This window comes from Lachnellula hyalina (assembly GCF_007821495.1).
Source record: "Lachnellula hyalina strain CBS 185.66 chromosome Unknown contig00011, whole genome shotgun sequence".
Taxonomy (NCBI): domain Eukaryota; kingdom Fungi; phylum Ascomycota; class Leotiomycetes; order Helotiales; family Lachnaceae; genus Lachnellula; species Lachnellula hyalina.
Window position 1 is genome coordinate 64,345 of NW_022157125.1, and position 19,246 is coordinate 83,590.

Genomic DNA, 19,246 nt, shown 5'->3' on the forward strand with positions numbered 1-19,246 from the left:
TTACTGGATAGGAGAGGAAGGAGAGTAAGACGGAGGAGCGGATGAAGTTATATATATGTTCCTATCTACCTACTCTACTTGTATTAATTCCAGCTTATTATTCTCGTTATCGCAGCAAACCCGCCCCACAAAGACAGTGCTGGCTCCTCCAGTCCAAGGCGCAGCGCTAGCTACCTTTGTAGGGGTTCTTAACATGTCAGCCTCAGCTCAGCCTTGTGGTTAAGTCTGAAACAGAAATCTTGATTGGATCATTCTGTCACTTGATGTCCCACAAGGCGCAGCGCGACGCCAGTTTGCTCGTAGTTCCGAAGTTTATGTTGGGGTTGACAATTTGCGGCCACGCTATGTGTTCTTGGCGGCTGATCCACGAATCCTATCATCTGGATCGGGTAATGATTCTGCGAGCTATTTTGGGGGCTGAATGGGCTTATCATGTGAAGCTTCCTTGTTTAATCGACGACGATAGCGACGATTTTCGGGGCTCATATTTGGCAATGCCAAAGGTTGGATGAGATCGGCTTTATTCGTCTGTCATTTCATGATCGTGCCCATTGCCTGCACCACTCGAAGGAGTGCCGGAAACATGCCTTTCTGGCCAAAGAAATGCTTCCGCAGCACTCAGTATACCTTCCTGATGTTCTAGCTTTCGACTTATCAAGATCTTCGTAGCTTTACTTGCAAAGAAAGTCTTGTTTCTGCCGTCTGCAACCCGACCGCAAACAAACATCTCCCACAAAAACAGGTCATTGAACGTTGCCAGGAGCACATTGAGTTCCATTCGTGACTCCAATGTGCTTTTAATTCTCCCAGCGAGCATAGTGTTGATCGCCAGTTCTTTTGGAAGTTCTCTCAAGATGGTGTATATATAAATCAGACAAGTCCATCCAAAGGTCCGGAATATCGCATGCTGTTCATTGTGTGCGTCTTCCACATACCAGAGTTGATGAACTAGCCTCTCGAGAACCTCTACTCGATCCGTAAACTGGACGTCAGTGGAAAGCTCGGTATCTGGAGAGCCAGTGCCTTCATGGAAATCGTCCCTCAGTTTTGTTATGTTTCGAAGGCCCCATAATGCCGTCGCTGCTATGTTCGACAAATGAGAATTTGTGAAATTATATAATCGTGTGCGAAATGTTTGTGCGTAGGAAATAGTATTAGCACTTGGTTGCCCGAAGTAAGTCTCGAAGTCAGAAATATTTATGGAAGGTTCCAGTATTGGTTTTGCGGAAAGAGTAATGGCGCCTGCTAGGTCCGTACTTGAACGTATTAATCCTGCGATGATACTTCTTCTGGCAAGAATAACTCACAAATACATATGTCGTAGCGTTTTCAGATCGGATTTAAGACCCTCTATTCCACCCGAAGCTCTGATAAGCTGCAAAAGCCCCGTCATATGGGTTTTGGCCGTCCTGGGTCTATTTCCAAATGCCTGTGCACACCCTATCAGCTTTGCCTTCTTCTCGGAGCGGGTTTATGCACCTCTTGCTGAGCAAAGACACACACGGTATTGATAGTTCCCAGATCATGATCTCCCCTCGCCAGTCGTTCATTCAGAAGCCGAATAGCAACCCCTCTGTGATAGAAGTAATCTTGGGGCACTTCGTGATGCTGCAGGTATGAGGCGTGGGAAGAGGTAGAGGCCATGAGCGAATGGAAGAAGGCATCGTCTCGAACAGCCAAAGGGTACCATTCGAATCGAGGACCAACGCAAGTCAGGGTACGTGCACAGACTACCGTGACGTCTGACGCTGTCAGCACTCTGCTTCAAGACCACCGAAAGCGCGGGGGGCATACAGTGGTATATAAGGAACCGCAGATATGAATCTTCCAGTTCAGACCGAGGAGAGTAGGGTGCAACGGCTCTGGCAACTAGCTGTTGTGGCATGTTGGCTATTGGTTCCTCGTCATCTTTGGAGCCAGCCTTGGGCTTCCGACGTGGTTTGCGCCGCCCGAGTGCGACTGGGACAGAGGCCTTAAACTGTCGCTGACTCTCCACGTCTGCTTTGCTAGACATCGTAGGTAACCACACAGCCACAGCTCTTAATTTCAACGCAGAAGAGTGGCGAATACATGATCTTCTTGTCGCGACGATGCGACTGCTGGTGTCGGCGTTTATAGTTGCATGCATGGCACGGGAAACGCATGTTACACCAGATTCAGCGGCTAATCACTCTTCTCGTACAGCCAAGGCATTTTGTGTCACTACATATATGAACCACTCAGTACATAACATAAGACAGGACGACTTCACTTGAAGGTAATTTTGCAAAGAAATAATAATCCCCACCTAAGATTCTTAGACATGGACATGCCAGAAACATAGGAGGCGAAGTAGTTCCGAAAGCTTGGGCATTATTTTACCTTTTATAGCACGTGATTGCGCTAGGGCTTCATCGGGTTATTGATATGCCGACCTCAGACTTCCCCTCGATGTTCTCTCTCTCGTCCCAAAGTAAACAAGTTCTCCTCACTACACTTAGCCGCGGTGTGCAGCAATTCTTCCGGCATGCGTTTTTCTTTAAGCGCTAGCCGTTAATACGGAGCCATTGGCTCTTCTGATTGCTGGAAACACGATTGCAAGGCCGTCTAATCTGCGGGGTGAAGATTAGATCATTGCATATGCAACTGACGATTTCTGTTGCTATATGATTCAATTGCTACTGTATAACTAGCGTATATATGTATTTCTATGTCTTGCTAAGTGGCTGGCGTTTTCCACAATACTCTCATTTGAATCATGTGGTTCCCCAGGGTTTTGGCTGCGTTGACAGCGCTGCTGTTGACCTGCAATGCTACCAATGACGGGCTTACGGAAGCAGTGTCATGGGATTCTTATAGTTTGGTCATTAATGGCAATAGGACGTTCATTTTGTAGGTCTCAGTAGGTGTTTGAAGCTCTCAACTGACAGCCCTAGTGCTGCGGAGTTTCACTACCAAAGGGTCAGCCAGTTCCGTATCATTGCCCTAAAACGAGACTTTGGAAGCATGTTTCACGGGCTCCTGGTACAAATCTCATCAATAACTACCATATACTAATTGGTTGCGCAGATGCCGGTTCCTGAAATGTGGCTGGTAAGTCTGGTCATTGAAGATATTGCAGAAGCTAATTACACAGGACATTTTCCATAAATTCAAAGCCAATGGATTTAATGCCATCAGGTAGTCCATCCCGCGAGATCCATGAAGCTAGTCTAACAATGCCAGTGTTTACTACTTCTGGTCCTACCATTCCCCTTCCAAAGGCGTTTACGACTTCGAGACTTCGGGAAAGAATCTCCAACGATTATTTGACTATGCAAAGGAAGCAGGCTTGTGGGTGATTGTTCGAGCTGGCCCATACTGTAATGCCGAGACAAATGGTGGAGGACTGGCCCTGTGGGGCTCAGATGGAAGCTTGGGTAGTTTGCGGACAGGTGATGAGACTTACCATCAAGCGTGGCAGCCATGGGTAGCCAAAATTGGAGAGATAGTTGCAAACAATGAGATTACGAGAGGAGGGGTAATGCGACCTTTTCGAGAAATGAGAAATTACTGACTCGCTTGCAGACCGTCATCTTGAACCAGGTCGAAAACGAACTTCAAGAAACTACCCATTCCGCAAATAATACCCTAGTTGTCTACATGGAGCAATTGGAGACCGCGTTCCGAGCAGTAGGTGTTACTGTTCCACTTACACATAATGAAAAGGGGCAAAGGAGTATGTCTTGGAGCACTGATTACCAAGATGTGGGAGGATCTGTCAATGTCTATGGCTTGGATAGCTACCCAGGTGGATTATCCTGCACAAATCCTGATAGCGGGTTTAATGTCGTTCGAAACTACTACCAATGGTTCTCAAACTATTCTTACACTCAACCCGAATACTTCCCGGAATTTGAAGGAGGGTATTTCACGCCTTGGGGTGGCAGCTTCTATGATGATTGTGCTGCTGAGCATGATCCTGCATTTGCGGATGTTTATTACAAAAATAATATCGGGCAGAGAACAACTCTTATGAGTCTATATATGACGTGGGGAGGAACGAATTGGGGACATTGTGAGAAACTCTCCTCTGATCTGCTGCTGTTCTAACTCAAGCTTAGCTGCGGCTCCGGTGGTATATACCTCCTATGATTACTCAGCCCCACTTCGAGAAACGAGGCAAATACAGGATAAGATGTATCAGGCGAAGCTGATTGCATTGTTCACAAGGGTTTCGACTGATCTTTTGAAGACCGAAATGATTGGGAATGGGACTGGTTATGCTGTAAGCTTGCATCCCAAAGATATTTAAATCGAGACTCACACCTTTGAGACTTCATCCACGGACATCTGGACTTGGGAGATTCGAAATCCCGATACGAATGCCGGATTTTATACGGTGCAGCAAGCCAATTCGAGCTCTAGAGCTTCTGTGACCTTTTCAGCAAACCTCAATACGTCCCAGGGAGTCATCACGGTTCCAAATATCAATCTCAACGGCCGTCAAAGCAATATTCTTGTCACTGATTACAGTTTTGGACAAAACACCCTCCTGTATTCATCGGCTGATGTCCTTACGTATGGAGTTTTCGATACCGATGTTCTAGTACTGTACCTGGAAGAAGGACAGACTGGACAATTTGCGCTCAAAGGAACCTCTGCCAATAATACGCATACAGTTTTCGGGACGTCTGAAATCGTAACCACTACTGAGGCTAGTAGTACTACCATTGTCTACACACAAGGCTCTGGCAAAACCGTTCTGCAATCGAAGGGAGTCTTGATTTACCTGCTTGAACAGAAGGCAGCGTGGAAGTTCTGGGCACCTCCAAGGACTAATAGGCCCGATGTCAAACCTGGGGAGCAGATTTTTGTGTTCGGCCCTTACTTGGTTCGAAATGCGTATGTCTCTCACGGTGTTGTGCATGTTTCGGGAGACAACGACAATGCTACAACCATCGAGGTTTATACTGGAAACCCTTATATCCAAACAATCGATTGGAATGGGATTCGGCTCGATGCTACTAAGACACTATACGGCTCAGTCACAGCTCAAATCCCTGGTGCCGAGGACCGAACAATCTCCTTACCAGCACTAGAAAATTGGCGAGATGCAGATTCCCTGCCAGAGAAGCTCAATGCGTACGATGATTCGAAATGGACGGTCTGTGACAAAAACTCTACATTGAGCCCTGTTGCCCCTTTGACCAAGCCCGTGTTGTTTTCCAGCGACTATGGGTATTACACGGGCGCGAAGGTTTATCGTGGTTACTTTGATGGGAATTTTACGTCTGTGAACATCACTTGCTCTGCTGGTCTTGCGTTCGGCTGGTCAGCTTGGCTCAATGGTATTCTCATCGGGGGGAACGTAGGCAATGCCTCCCTCGCAACCACGACAGCCGTCTTAGCGCTTCCACTCTCGTCTCTGCAGCCAAAAGACAACCTCATAACAGTCGTAGTCGACTACCACGGCCACGACGAAACCTCCACCGCAAAAGGGGTTCAGAACCCGCGCGGGATACTGGGTGCCTTTCTGATCTCAAACAACACTACAAATACAAGCACAACCACCGGTTTCAAACTCTGGAAAATCCAAGGCAACGCCGGCGGATCCGCAAACCTCGACCCCGTCCGCGGCCCCATGAACGAAGGTGGTCTCTACGGCGAACGCACCGGCTGGCACCTCCCAAATTTCAAGCCCACCTCCCCCAAATTCAGCCGCTCCTCTCCTCTCACCGGCCTCAATTCCTCCGGAATACACTTCTACACCACGACCTTCCACCTGAACATCGACTCCGACCTAGACGTACCCCTAGGCCTCGAACTCTCCGCTCCCGCGGGCACAGTAGCTAGAATCATGATCTGGGTTAACGGGTACCAGTACGGGAAATACGTGCCGCATATCGGGCCGCAGACTCGCTTTCCTGTGCCGCCTGGGGTGGTGAATAACAGGGGGATGAATACGGTGGCGTTGAGTCTGTGGGCTATGAGTGATGAAGGCGCATATTTGGATACGGTGCGGTTGATTGAGTATGGACGGTATCAGACGGGGTTTGGGTTTGATTCTGATTGGGGGTATTTGCAGCCAGGGTGGGATGTGGGAAGGTTGGAGTATGCGTGAGTGAGTGAGTAGGTCTGACGCGGGAGTGGGAACGCAACTTGCAAGTGCCTGTTTCAAGCATGGCGAGTGCCGTACAGCCCTGTCTTCACTAACCCCCGCTCAGGGAATAAATCACCTATACACTTTTTAATAGAGCGCTACAAATATATATCTTCTGTAGAATCATTAGTATCTCCCGACTCCCGGAATTCATATAGTAAGATACCATACCAGGTATCAGCACACTTGTGGTGTTGATAGTCGGGTAGACCTGTCATTTTGGGACTAGCTTGTCCCATTGATCCTTGCTTAGAATGACGCATGGCGCTTTCAAAAATCACTGGCTGGCTGGCCACCGTTTGCCGCCGCTTGCCCCTCACTATAAAGTCCATAGAAGGTTTTGTGTCCTGCTCTCCAGCATCCACATTTTATTCTTCACAAAGTTCCCGACCGTCAATCGAGAATAGCTTCATTTTGCAGCTACTCTCAACTTCTTACAATTGCAATTGAAGCTGAAGGTTAGTTTGAACCGACCATTTATCACTCCTATCGATAAGATACGAGTTGTGCCTACGTAAAACGGATAAGCCCGCTGACCCCACTTTTTGCAGATTCATAAACAACAAACCTTCTCCTCCACTTCTCCATTTTGGCAGCCATTCGCCTCATCTCCTCTCCTCTCCCCTCCTCCCTACCCGTCACAATGTCTTCTCTTCGAGCAGCAGCGCGATTGCGTCCCGTTGCCTCTCGATGGGCCCCCAAATCTTCTCTACGACCTTACGCTACCGCGGCAGCCCTCAAACCATCTGCCCCCTCCGCAGAACAGCCATTCTTCACGAATGAGCCTTCTGGACCTATCGTCAAGACGGCCATACCAGGCCCGGAGAGCAAGAAGGCAATTGAAGAATTGGACAGGGTGTTTGACACCCGGAGCTTGAACATGCTTGCCAATTACCAAAAGAGCTTTGGAAACTACATTGCGGACCCAGATGGAAATGTGCTCTTGGATGTGTATGTTTGACTGACCCTCCTCAAGCAAGGTCGAAGAATGCTAATTGAGTAGCTATGCACAAATCGCCTCCATCCCAGTCGGATACAGCAACCCCGCTCTTAACGCAGCAGCAACTTCCCCACAGATGGCGTCTGCCATCATCAACCGTCCAGCCCTCGGAAACTTCCCCTCACACGACTGGGCCTCGATCCTCAAAACCGGCATCCTAAGCGTAGCCCCAAAGGGCCTCGACCAGGTCTTCACCGCCATGGCTGGTAGCGACGCCAACGAAACAGCCTACAAAGCAGCCTTCATGTGGCGCCGCCAGCAAGAGCGCGGTGGCTCGCACATCGAGTTCAGCGAAGAGGACATTGCCTCCAGCATGCTGAACCAATCTCCTGGTGCACCACAACTCTCGATCCTATCTTTCAAATCCGGTTTCCACGGCCGCCTTTTCGGCTCCCTGTCAACGACACGCTCGAAATATATCCATAAAATCGATATCCCTGCTTTCGACTGGCCACAAGCTACATTCCCCCTCTTGAAATACCCCCTCGAGGACCATATCCAAGAAAATGCCAAAGCGGAAGCAGATGCTTTGGCAGAGGTTGAAAAGATTATCACAACGCACCACCTCCCACCCTGCGCCGTGGTCGTCGAGCCTATCCAATCCGAAGGTGGCGACAACCACGCCTCACCTGCATTTTTCCGCGGCCTGCGCGCTCTCACCAAGAAACACAACGTCCTGCTCATCGTCGACGAAGTGCAGACGGGCGTCGGCGCCACGGGGAAGTTCTGGGCTCATGATCACTGGAACCTAGATACACCACCAGACATGGTGACCTTCAGTAAGAAAGCGCAGACGGCAGGATATTATTTCGGAAACCCAGAACTCAGACCCAACAAGCCTTACCGGCAATTCAACACCTGGATGGGCGACCCAGCACGCGCCATCCTATTCCGTGCCATCATCGAGGAGATCGAGCGATTGGATCTAGTCACCAACACGGCCAAGGTGGGAGAGTATCTGTATAACGGTATCGAGGAGTTGGGCAAGCTGTACCCGGGCCAGGTGCTCAACCTGAGGGGTAAGGGACAGGGGACTTTTATCGCATTCGATAGTCCCAGACGGGACGAGGTCCTCAAGAAGGCCAAGAGCGTCGGTGTAAATATTGGCGGGTCTGGCGAGAGGGCTGTGCGCTTGAGGCCCATGTTGATTTTCCAGAAGCATCACGCTGATATCCTGTTCGAGGCGTTGGAGAAGATCTTTAAATCGTGAGGACAATCGCGGGTTATGAAAATGAAATGAATTGAATATAAACAAAAAGGGAAATGCGTATGTATGGTGATTTGGGTTAGTTAGGTGCGGTGCTAGGAGGTTAATTTGAGATACAAGCAAAAGCAAAGCGATCGTGGAATCAAACTACAGTTTTCAAAATTTATGCTTTTTTAGTTCAGTTCAATCTACCACCAGTGTACCCATACCGTTTGAAACAAAGTCTGCATACAACCCCACCGGTTGTCCAGAACAAGGATGCTAAATGCCAATTATCCATATATACATACTTAATCATCCAAGACGCTTCTTCTTTTCTTACACATATCATATCATCATATCATCATCTCCATTCTCTTTAAAGGCACACACATACATACATATTATACTATACCATACTATACTATACTACACATCAAGCAAGCAAGCATAACGTCTCACATAATGACATTCATCTACATCTTTCCCACCCTATCTTCCACCTTACCTTACCTTTCCTTTACATCTTCTTTCCACCTCTCCACTTTTTCATCCCATCCCATCCCATCCCATCTATTCCCAACCTTCAGACCAACCATCCATACCAGTTAGTAAATGCAACTTCAAGTTCAAGTCCAAAAGCAAGAACAAGAACAAAAGCTCGCTGGTTCTATTCCATTCCCACTCCACTAAATCCAGGTCTATGCATGCATGTACGAATGCAATTGATAACGTAAAAGCAAAGGCAAAGCAAAGCAAGCATACGTAGATAAAACGCCCCATGATAGTTAAGTGTATGATACAAAATTACAATTCCTTTTCTTTTGTCTGTATTTGCAACCCACTCTCTTCTCGTTCTTAGAGAGGGATATTTTAATTTTGAGCCCCGGTGGGATCAAAGCAAGTGTCATTGCACCGACTCTTGTTCCCGTTCCTGTTCCTGTTGCCGCACGGCTAGATCCGTAACCTTTTCTGTGCCTGCCATTTCAACGTCCTTGATCCCATTGCCATTGACTTCCCCCAGTGCCCCAGCCCCAGCCCCATCCATATTCATCAGAACCGCATCTTCGTTCTCGCGCATTGGATCTGCTTCCTGCTGGCGGAGATCACGCTCTTCTTCTAACCCGACATGTATGGGCTGATCTTGCGGTGGTGGAGGCCCATAAATAATGCTTATGGGATCGCCTTCGAGAAGTTCACCCTCTGCGCCTTCGAATGTGCCGGGCAAACCACCAGCAGGCGGAGGTGGCGGCGGAGGAGGCGGAGGAGCATCAGCGTCGTCGTTGGGGCTTTCTTTGAGCCGCTTCGATTCGCTATCCTCAGTCTCATCTGGTAACACCTCCTCATCATCCTCGTCTCTTTTCCGTTTCAGATCTGAAGACGAGCCTGTGACTGGCGTAGCAGGTGGTATTGAAGGCGAGTCTGGAATCGGTGTAGGAGTTCCATGATCCGAGAACTCGACTTCATCCTCCACCTCTGGCTCTGGTGAAGGAGCAGCTTCCGGCTTACCATTCGTAAAAGATGAAGAAGCATGCGAGGAAGAGCCGTTGGCGAGTTTTTCCCGCTTCTTCTTATCTATCGCCTTCCTCTTCTGAACAGCTTTCTCGAAGAAATCCCGAACGTATTTCTTGACCTTTTTCTCCTGCTTTTCCGAGATCTTGGTAGGATCATCGACACGGTTGTTCTTGAAGTCGGAAGCTACGAGTTTCTTGCCGATCTCTTTGGCGAACTTTTTGAGGTCGTCCTTGGGAAGCAGTTTCGAGAATTTTTGCATCACGTGCCTTATGTGAGGAAAGAGCTGGGCATGGTCAGTGAGGAGTGTGGAAGATATGGAAAACAGAAACTTACGGTATTCTCGTACAGCTTCATCTGTTTTTCCACGGGTAACGATCGCCATTTCTCGACTGGCTTCTTCTTCTCCTTGGGCGTGGATTCAACTGTCGGCATGCTCTGTGGTGTGCTACTGGAAGCTGGTTCTGAGATGATACCATTAATGATATCTTGCAACTTCTTTTGTTTCTGCACGCTTTCTTGAATTTTTGGGGGCGGTGGCGGTTGGGGAGCCGGCAAATTAGGTCGTTGCCAGGTCGTGTGACCGCTTTTGCTGTAGTAATACGGATTACCACTCGCGTCCATGGCGGCAAACCAGCCTGTAGGTAATGCACCGAAAGGCCTTCGGATTGGCGGCCGTTGCGGAATGAAAGTGCGCTGTGGGACATTACTTCGTGGTCCTGTTGGTAGAGTAATAGCTGGGGTGGCTGGCGATTTGGAAACTTCCTCGACTCTCTCATTGTTTCGACGCTCGAAGATTCTGGCGGTATTCGGGTCTACCTTCTTCTTGGTGATCCGATACTCTTCCTTGAGTTGACTCCATACTTCGATGAGCCTCTTAGCTTCGAACGCAACATCCTCGTGCTCGGAGGTCGTGAACGTCTGAACGGTACCCTCGATCTTAGCTTTAGTGATCTTGTTACGAGTGATCCGAGGGAACTTGTATAGAATATCGAGAATTTGAAGAACAACATTGTTGTCGTCCTTCCAAGTCGTTAAGCTCGTCCGCATAATATCGTAGCCGTGCGTCTGCACGACTTTATTGCGGATACTGTCATCTTCGCATCGTTGAATGCGACTCAACAACTTTACCACGATCCATTTCTCTTGACATGTGAGGAGAGTTGCCATGATATTTGTCACGCCCTCTTCATCCAAACCCCTGGGTTGGACGCTGCTGACATATTCTTCGTCGTTTTCACCCGTCTTCTTCTTCCGGGGTTTCTTAGCGACCGCCGTATCCCACCCATCGCCATCATCAATGCCCAGAGCTTCAATTGTTGTATGGTGCAATTTGGTCGCGCGCTCAGTCTGGGTCTTGCCTCCAATAAATCCAACGCAGTTTGGCTCGCCGCAATAGCAGACTTGGGGGTCGGCACCGTAACGGTCGACATTGTAGTTGAAAACCAACTCCTCGCCGGCTTTGATGTCCCGCTCGGCAAAAATGCCCATGCGCAATTTCTCCCCGACGACCCATTTGTCCACGTAACAGTTTGGATTACAGGAATGGTTGCAGAATCGCCCCAGATTGCCCTTTTTCGTCGCATCGACAAATTCGCGTATCGTGAGGGACATGAAATAGAAATGTTTGATACCTTCGTCATCATACTGGTATCTCCTTTTATTGAATACCGCCGAATTAATCACTTCGCCGATGTATTCGAAGATAAAATCATGAGCCTTCAGGTCAGTATTTGCTCGCAAACCATAGCCTTTTTGCTCTGTCTTAATGACGGAGACATTGGCATATTGTTTGCGTTGGAACCGCTGATTCTGGCAATCATTACCGCAATTGCAATTATTGTCGACGCATTCCATTTTAGTCGCACGGTTGATACAGTCCGAATCTTCTGCGCATGCATGATTTTTGCCATCGCCTGGAACAATCAGTAAATCACCAAGGTTGAAGAAATTAGAACAACTCACCGTACTCGGGAGAGCAATCGCAGTCCAAGGAATCATGCTCGGAGAGGCCCATATTTTTGGATCCATACTCGCAATCTTTAATAACTGAGAATTGCGAGGTTGCCTCTTCTGTAGCATCTGGCAGGTCATTGAATAATGGGGCTGGTCGTGAAATTATCTTCTGCGATGCTTTTCGTGACAATTTTGGAGGTTTCCCATCCTCTACCACAACTGTGATCTCACTCCCAATTATTTCTTGACCGTCCCCGGATTCGGGCGATTGTGATGCGCTTTGTTTCGTGACTGGTGATTGCGACCTTGAGTTTGCCATAGGAGGTGTGGAGGACCGAGATTTTCTGCTGTAGCCAGGTGTAGGAGCTTTCTCGTATGTCCCATTCGTAAATCCATTCCCCATGGGCGAACCCTCTTCTTCCAATTTCATGTCGCCGAGCGCAGTGTCCACTGCCTCTGGCTTTACGCCCCGGGAATTGTCTGCCATTTATATAGGAGTCGGAAGGGTTGGGGCGGGAATGTATGGGGTAAGGCGTTGAGGAAGGTTCGACTTGGAAAGCTGAGGTCGAGACTCAGCGGCGAACGTCGGGGGTGCACCAAGAGTGATACCGGGAAAACGATATCGATATTTGCGTGGAATGCTAAAGCAACCTCAATCTATAATGTCGGTCGACCGCTGGTCGTAGATTCCAAGGTCAAGGGAGTGTTTGCGCCTGGTAGGCGGGTTGCGAAAGCAGCGAGTTGGCGCCGAGAGATCGTACACTTTGAAGCTGGAGAGTGAGAGGTCGGCGCGGAGCAAAAGATGGGTGCGTATGTGGGAGTAGGAACTGTATTCTCGTAGATGAGAACATGGAGTCTGCTCTCATAGGAAATGACGGGGGTAGCTCGGTGGGTGATGGAGATGGTCGAGGACAAAAGATGATTGAATGGAGAGGGATGCCAACAACCACAAGCACTCTTTACCTGTGCAGCATGTCTAATCCAACCTCTGGATTCCCTGCTAGCATGTAACGCGCCTCTCATATATCACTCTGGTATTGCACAGCTCCTTTCCCAGCCAAAATATGTTGCATTGAATTCTATTTAGAAATGTAGATGGTACGCAGGGCCTCAAAGATGCCCAGCTGCGCTAAACCGTAAACGGCAACGCCGAATGGACTTAGCAATATATGATCCCATCAACAGAACAACCCTCTTGCTGGTGGATTTGAAGCAGTATTTGGATAATCTCCCATCCCATGAATCCCTGAAGCAATCGAATGGAATCTTGATTGTTCATGTCAAGCGACATCCCGTAAAAGCTACCGACAACCAACAAAGCCACAATTACGGACGGTTTGCCCATCCAATATTGAACCGTATGTAGCACAGGAAGAAAAGAGACAGTAATCTTACCTGCTCAGATCATTGCACCTTTTCCAACATTGCAATATAGATCTTGATGTTCCACGCGGCTTTACTTGGCCACGTCTAATCCCTCGTACTAGACCTCCTAGAGTATGCGCTTTGCTTGTGTGAGGTGACCTCTGCTGGATATGCCGCCTTGATACCATTTGGAACCTGACCAGACCTGTACACACACTAATGTAAACAGTCGGTCACCTATTGCTTCCGAGGAGGGAGAATACGAAGGCTGGAGGGGTCAGAAATAGATTCTAGACAATACCCCACAAGTATGGCTGGCAAATTGGATAAGAGGTAGTTTCCCCTTAAGGCAGCTCATAATCTATCAGCGACCGTCAGTGATGTAATTGGCACGAGTGAAGAAGAGCACAAGTTAGCACTTACAGCGGTGAAGCAACCTCTAAGGATGCGACAGCAGAATCATTGACAGCGCACAATGCAGATTTGGCGCGAGTCCTGCCCCACCGAAAGCATTCGTAGATATAAAATAGACTTGTTTCCCAGCGGATCAGACGTTGCGATGGTCGCGGCCATCGATTGAATCCTCCTGGGAAGCGCAAATGCACCAGTTGTTGCCATGTTTTGCTGCTTGCCAGACATCCAAGCCAAGTCCTTACAGTAGGCCGCAGATTCGGCCGCGCCATCCATAATTAAGACCTCGCCGCCCAACGAAGATTCTTATCTGCGACTCGTGCGCGACGGATGAATTGGAGGAGTACATCAAGTCTGATGTTTGAGCCATGATGCGATGCGGCTCAGCAGGAGTTGCGTTGCTCTGCTCTGCGGGTCGAAGGTGTCCACTGTCCAGCCTTGTGGGAGTTGCGAAGAGAAACGATTGGGGAGAGTCCCAGGATGGTTGCGGTACCATCCGTCTTTTTCCCGTGATTGGATGTCGACTCCACAGTCTTCACCAATACCGTCGCTCTCCTCTACTCTCACTCCCATTAGCAAGGCGAAAGGACGTAGCGAGCCGCCCCCCTTTTCTCCTTAGTCGGGTGTACATTGTCTGTATGTACAGTACTATATCATACCCAAATAAAGTAAAATACACAGTTACAAATACAGTTCGAGACTGGGCTTGTGGATACCTTTGCCTACGGGGACGGGACAATCCTGGACAGGATCTAGCTCGCTAATAAAATGTAGGGTAGGCAAAGCTCTTTAGCTCGGCGCTCCCCCTGCGCAATCGTCTCTGGCGGCGCACTGCTCAGTCTTGCGGCCAGTAACAAACTGCGCTGGATGCAGCTGCATATGCACGACTTGCTCTGTCTCATTTCCCCTATGAACCGCTCGTTCGTTCCTTTATTAACGCCTGTTTGCCGCTGAATACGCTGCGCTGCCCTGCGCTGGGACTGGTTTCTACCCATACTGTTCTGTTCTTCCTACTGTACTGCACAGCGCTGCACTACGCTGCACTACGCTGCACTGTCCTGTCCTGTCCTGTACCTAGTCTTGTTGGAATTGTCATCCTCTTCCCTCCCTAACGCGCCTCGCAAACGCGGCCAGCTTCCTCTTGCATTCAGCCTTCTCACTCCTCCCTTTCCTGTCCAACGACTTGACTCTCTTTAACGACTGCCGATACACCTTATACGCTTCCTAGGAGACTGTTCCGATGTTGGGACAGATCCCAGAACATACTTAATGGCCTTAATTTCTTCCTAACAACTTGTACCGTACTGTATTCTTCGCGCTCCCCTTTCCACCCCAGCTTCCTCCTACCACGCGCCGTAGGAGTTTTTGCGCTAGCTGTTACGTTCTTTCAACAATCAAAAACCAAGCCCCACGCTATGGATGTATCTCCTCCGTTTTCAGAGCAGGAAAAGGTATGTTGGTAGACCCAGAACTTCGCATAGCGAAATATATATCTAGAGCGCGACTCGCACCACTACCCCTCGATGACTCTGTACCACCACGCGTCTAATACTAACTCTGTTTCCACCTATAGCGCTTTGTTCTTGCAGAAGCAATCAAAAGCAGCGCCATACCAGTAGAGAGGATTCTAGCTCTTCTGGGTGAGTCAAATGTGCAACCGGCATGGCCCCAGATGCTCCTTCCCTATGGTAAGTTCTGCACCTTCAAGCGCATTGTTTCGGCTCCAAGTTCCGCCAGATCTCCAACAACCCAGACATCGGTCTTGCATATATCGCACGTCTTATGATTTGCTAACTTTACTGCAGGTCGCAATATGCAATCATGTATCGATACCTTCGAAATGCTCCGATCTGGCCAACATTCCCAATTTTCGGCCCTTCCTCTCCCTAATCCCTCTCACAAGCGCAAATCAGCTCCTGAACATCTCGAGCCACTTATGACGAACCCGCAACTAAAGCGACGCCAGTCGGGCGTGGAAACTCTAACATCCGCGCGAGATATTCGACCTAAGCCAACCTCCTCGAATGGTTCGCCGCATCCGTTTTCCTCATTTTCGGGTCAATCAGCAGCTCCGACCAAGAAAAGGGGGCGGCCGTCCAAAGCAGACGTTGAGGAAAGGCAGCGAGAGGCAATATTAAGAGGAGAAGTTCTACCGCCTTCAAAGACCATGGCATCAAAGGGAGGGAAACAAGCAGTTACAGGAGAGCCTAGTAGCGCAGGATACGCGGCTATTGCGCCTATGGGCTCTGTGCCTGAAATGAGTGGTGGAATACAATATCAAAGTGGACCAATAGAAGCTGCTCCTGTCTCTGCCCCTACTCCGGCTGCGATGATTCCTACGGGGGACTCACCAGGGAAGAAAAAAAGGGCGAGAGCAGCTCCTAGGCAACCTAAGGTAGGGATCCTTCAAGGACGGGAAAGAAAGACGACTAATAGTGTCAAGGCTCCTAAACCTGGTGAAGGCAGTTTTTCTATTACAACTCCACAACCCGTGCAGCCACAACCATTGGAGGCGCCACAAGTTTCTACGCCAATTACTCCTAGTCAACCTTTCCACCAACATAGACCAGAGGGACCAGTAACTCAAGTATCACAACTTATAGAGAGCGAAGAGCCAAGACAATATCCTCCTCCAGAACCACAAATTCGCCCTGATCCACCGCCTGTCCCACTACCTAGGCCTGGGCCACCTCCAGCTAGTTAAAACTACATTTGCATTTTCTTTTTCTTCTCACGAACTCAACGAATTCGTCTACATTTACGGCTCCAAATAAACCCTTCTCATGGGACTTTTCTTTCGCCATTCATCCATCTGTCGATTCACAGGACGCATCTTACTAGAGGTAACGCCTTTAACGATCACATTTTATACGCATTCAACGATACAATGTTCTAATGTTCTAATACCCGATTCCTATTTTTCAAATTCAAACATCCTTATTACGAATACGGCCAGGATCAAAATGGATTCCAGATGCTAATTGCATGGGCTAATGTCAACAAAATACCGCTTACCAGGCACTTTTCTTCCCATTGGGATACAAAGTTTTTTCTATCTATGCTTCTGCTAACGATTCATGGGACATTCATCTGGGTGGCTAGCGTTGTATTTTTACTTATGCATGCGTTATGTTTACGATTTGAGATCACGCAAACTGTACAATCCTTTACATTTCCTTCATCTATACCATCCGAAACTTCATGTCAGTGGGCGCTCATAGCAGCGAGGAGAAGCAAAATTGGGGCGAACTATGTACGAATAGATATACTGGAATAACAACAGCATAACAAGTAAAAAAGTAAAAGCTTTATGTAATAATCACACGGGGTTTAGCGCCTCGATCCCTTTCTAGATCAGAGGTCAGGTGCAGAGCAGATCTACCCCGCCTCTTCGAAACTGCATGCACGTAAGGGATCTTCCAGGGTGCTTCTTTTAGAACAAGCCTTCCTCCTTCTGGACCTTGTGTCACAATGCAGATCCATCCCGATGTCCTTGTGAAACTCACGTGTGGGGGGGAAATAAAAGTTTTGTTTGTTTTAGCACGTGATATGCCCCGCCCCCTTTTTCACATTTCCATCTTAACTTCAAGTCCTACATTCTTCAGCTCAATCTAAATTCTGCCTTTAAATAGGTACCGCTCACTTGACCTGGCCCCGATTATTTTATCCGTACAGTAGTATTTCCTTCGGATAGCTAATTTTGCACGTGATGTTCTTAATTAGGCAGTTAGCCGAGAAGAGTTTTGTTGCATGTCGCGAAGTTGTGGCCTTTTTCGTCAAATGACTGAGACCGGACTTTTTGATTGAGAGCGCTTAGGGGGGTGTAAACGCGTTGGGGGTTGGGTGGTTTTTGAGGGGGTTGAGATGTAGACAGATTTTTACTTGGCGTAAGTGCGCTTTAAGTCATTTGACGGTATTTTTAGTTTTCTTCCTGGTATTGTAGAAGGCTTGGATTTGATTGTTGCTCTAAAATTAAGTTTGTCGTTCTGTTGTTTTTGGAAGGCCATTTAGCGATGTAGGCAGGCAGACAGGCGTGAACGGATGACGTGAATTGTGGGGGTTTTAATTGTGAATGCTTTGTTTATGAGATGAAAGGTATAAGCTCTAGGGAATTTTTTATAGATAGGTACATGTTATAGCCGCGAACTGAAGCATCTTCCAGATTGCCTAGGTCATCAAGTATACCAAGGTACCTTGCGAGACGCAGGACACTAAATGCTAGTCTTTATAAAGGATAGGGTTAGTTGTAATATTAATAATCTTATGCACTAAGTTTCGGCTTGCTTGAGGCGTTTTGGGATCCAGGCTCGTGAAATAGGAACTAGCTTTGATGGGAAAAGGAGGGTGGTTTCACGTGATTTCAGAGTTGTGTACCCCTTTGTTGGATTTAGCTGCTGACATAAGTATGATTGACCACAGAACTGGTTTTCGGGTATTCGTTTATATCTTCCTTCTTCTCAATACAAATTAGGCGAGGCGTTGGCCATCACCAAAAACACCAAGTACATATATTACTATATGTGACTTAATCTCTTTATACTAGCTTTAAGCGTTATTTTATTATATACTCTAGTTATATTATTCTAATGGGTTATAAGCTAGGCTAGAGAGGATATTCTATTTAAAGAGCGAGTACCGCAAGCTATAAGCTTGATATAAGAAGTTAGAGGAGTGGCTTGAAAGCCTCTAAGACTGCTTTCTTCATATCACTATTCATTTCTTCATTGTCTAAAAGGCTTACGATTTAAGAGAACCGAGTTCCGAGAGACTGTAAGGGAAAGGTTGCTGTTCATAGCCAAAGGCAGAAAAGAAGCCCATGATTGTAGCATTTTGAGCTCGGACAACATTCATATGTGTACTACCAGACATCCTAACCTAGATCACTTGGATCCCCGACATGCGCGCGCATCTTAGTCGGCAAATTCTCCTTGACCGCATCCTGAACGACCTCTCCACCGGTCTTCATAGCAGCCACCATACCAGCCGATTGCTTAGGCACACCTACCTTATGCAAGATCTCAGTCTGAGCTGCGATATTATCAAGTCTATCCTGCAGACCATCGGAGATTTGTTTTTGTTGCTGCGCAATTCAATTAGCTACTTGTAATCTTATTTTTGACGTACAAAGGAGAGGGAGGAAGGGGATCCTCACATCTTCGACTAACTTGGCAATAGCTGCTTGGGCGTCGTCGGTGAATTTCGCCAATGCTTCGCGTCTCGGGCGTATATCTTCGCCTCCTTGAGCGACCTTGCTTACCTGCAGCACCAGCGTGAGGCCGGGCTGGACGTGCTGGGCGTGCATCTTGGTGTACATGGAGCAGATGGAGTGCAGGAGGTCGAAATACGCCTTTATTTGCAGGGTCGAGGAATAGATGGTTTCAATGTCCATATCGTTGAGTCCCAGCATGGATTTCTTCACGGCGTCCTTGGATACACTCGACACATCCTCGTCGAATTTCTTGACCTTGGTCTCTACGACGAGGTGCACCATGGTGGACAGTGCACTGAAGAAGGCGCTGAGCTTCCCGATTTGCACTTTCAGCTCCACGAGGATGCCGATACAGTCGATAAGGATCTCCTTTACTCTCTCCTGTAGAATAAGTTAGTTGGGCTTGATAATGATGGTTCATTTAGCACGAACCAATGTCTTTCCTTGTATGTCTAGACCCTCCATCTTGGTTTTAATAGCAGTCAT

General features: G+C 48.1%; 4 protein-coding genes across 4 annotated transcripts; 2 read left to right on the forward strand and 2 right to left on the reverse strand.

The window, feature by feature from the left end:
* Window positions 1-520: 520 nt before the first annotated feature.
* LHYA1_G002526 (uncharacterized protein) lies at window positions 521-2,014 on the reverse strand (the record flags this gene model as incomplete). Its single annotated transcript, XM_031147502.1, has 4 exons — window positions 521-1,256; window positions 1,308-1,429; window positions 1,480-1,748; window positions 1,795-2,014. The coding sequence occupies 4 exons, from the start codon at window positions 2,012-2,014 to the stop codon at window positions 521-523; spliced, it is 1,347 nt and encodes a 448-aa protein (XP_031008876.1).
* A 723-nt stretch (window positions 2,015-2,737) lies between these two features.
* On the forward strand, window positions 2,738-6,082 carry lacC (putative beta-galactosidase C; the record flags this gene model as incomplete). The annotated part of the gene is made up of 8 exons (XM_031147503.1): window positions 2,738-2,871; window positions 2,916-3,003; window positions 3,049-3,072; window positions 3,116-3,159; window positions 3,205-3,499; window positions 3,547-4,036; window positions 4,083-4,246; window positions 4,295-6,082. 8 exons carry the CDS (start codon window positions 2,738-2,740, stop codon window positions 6,080-6,082), a joined length of 3,027 nt encoding a protein of 1,008 aa, XP_031008875.1.
* Window positions 6,083-6,719: 637 nt separating this feature from the next.
* gatA (4-aminobutyrate aminotransferase) lies at window positions 6,720-8,331 on the forward strand (the record flags this gene model as incomplete). Its single annotated transcript, XM_031147504.1, has 2 exons — window positions 6,720-7,072; window positions 7,125-8,331. Coding segments are annotated over 2 exons (1,560 nt in total), but the record flags the coding sequence as incomplete, so codon positions are not given.
* An 883-nt stretch (window positions 8,332-9,214) lies between these two features.
* On the reverse strand, window positions 9,215-12,262 carry set-2 (Histone-lysine N-methyltransferase,H3 lysine-36 specific; the record flags this gene model as incomplete). Its single annotated transcript, XM_031147505.1, has 3 exons — window positions 9,215-10,105; window positions 10,156-11,735; window positions 11,785-12,262. 3 exons carry the CDS (start codon window positions 12,260-12,262, stop codon window positions 9,215-9,217), a joined length of 2,949 nt encoding a protein of 982 aa, XP_031008867.1.
* Between the last annotated feature and the right edge of the window lie 6,984 nt (window positions 12,263-19,246).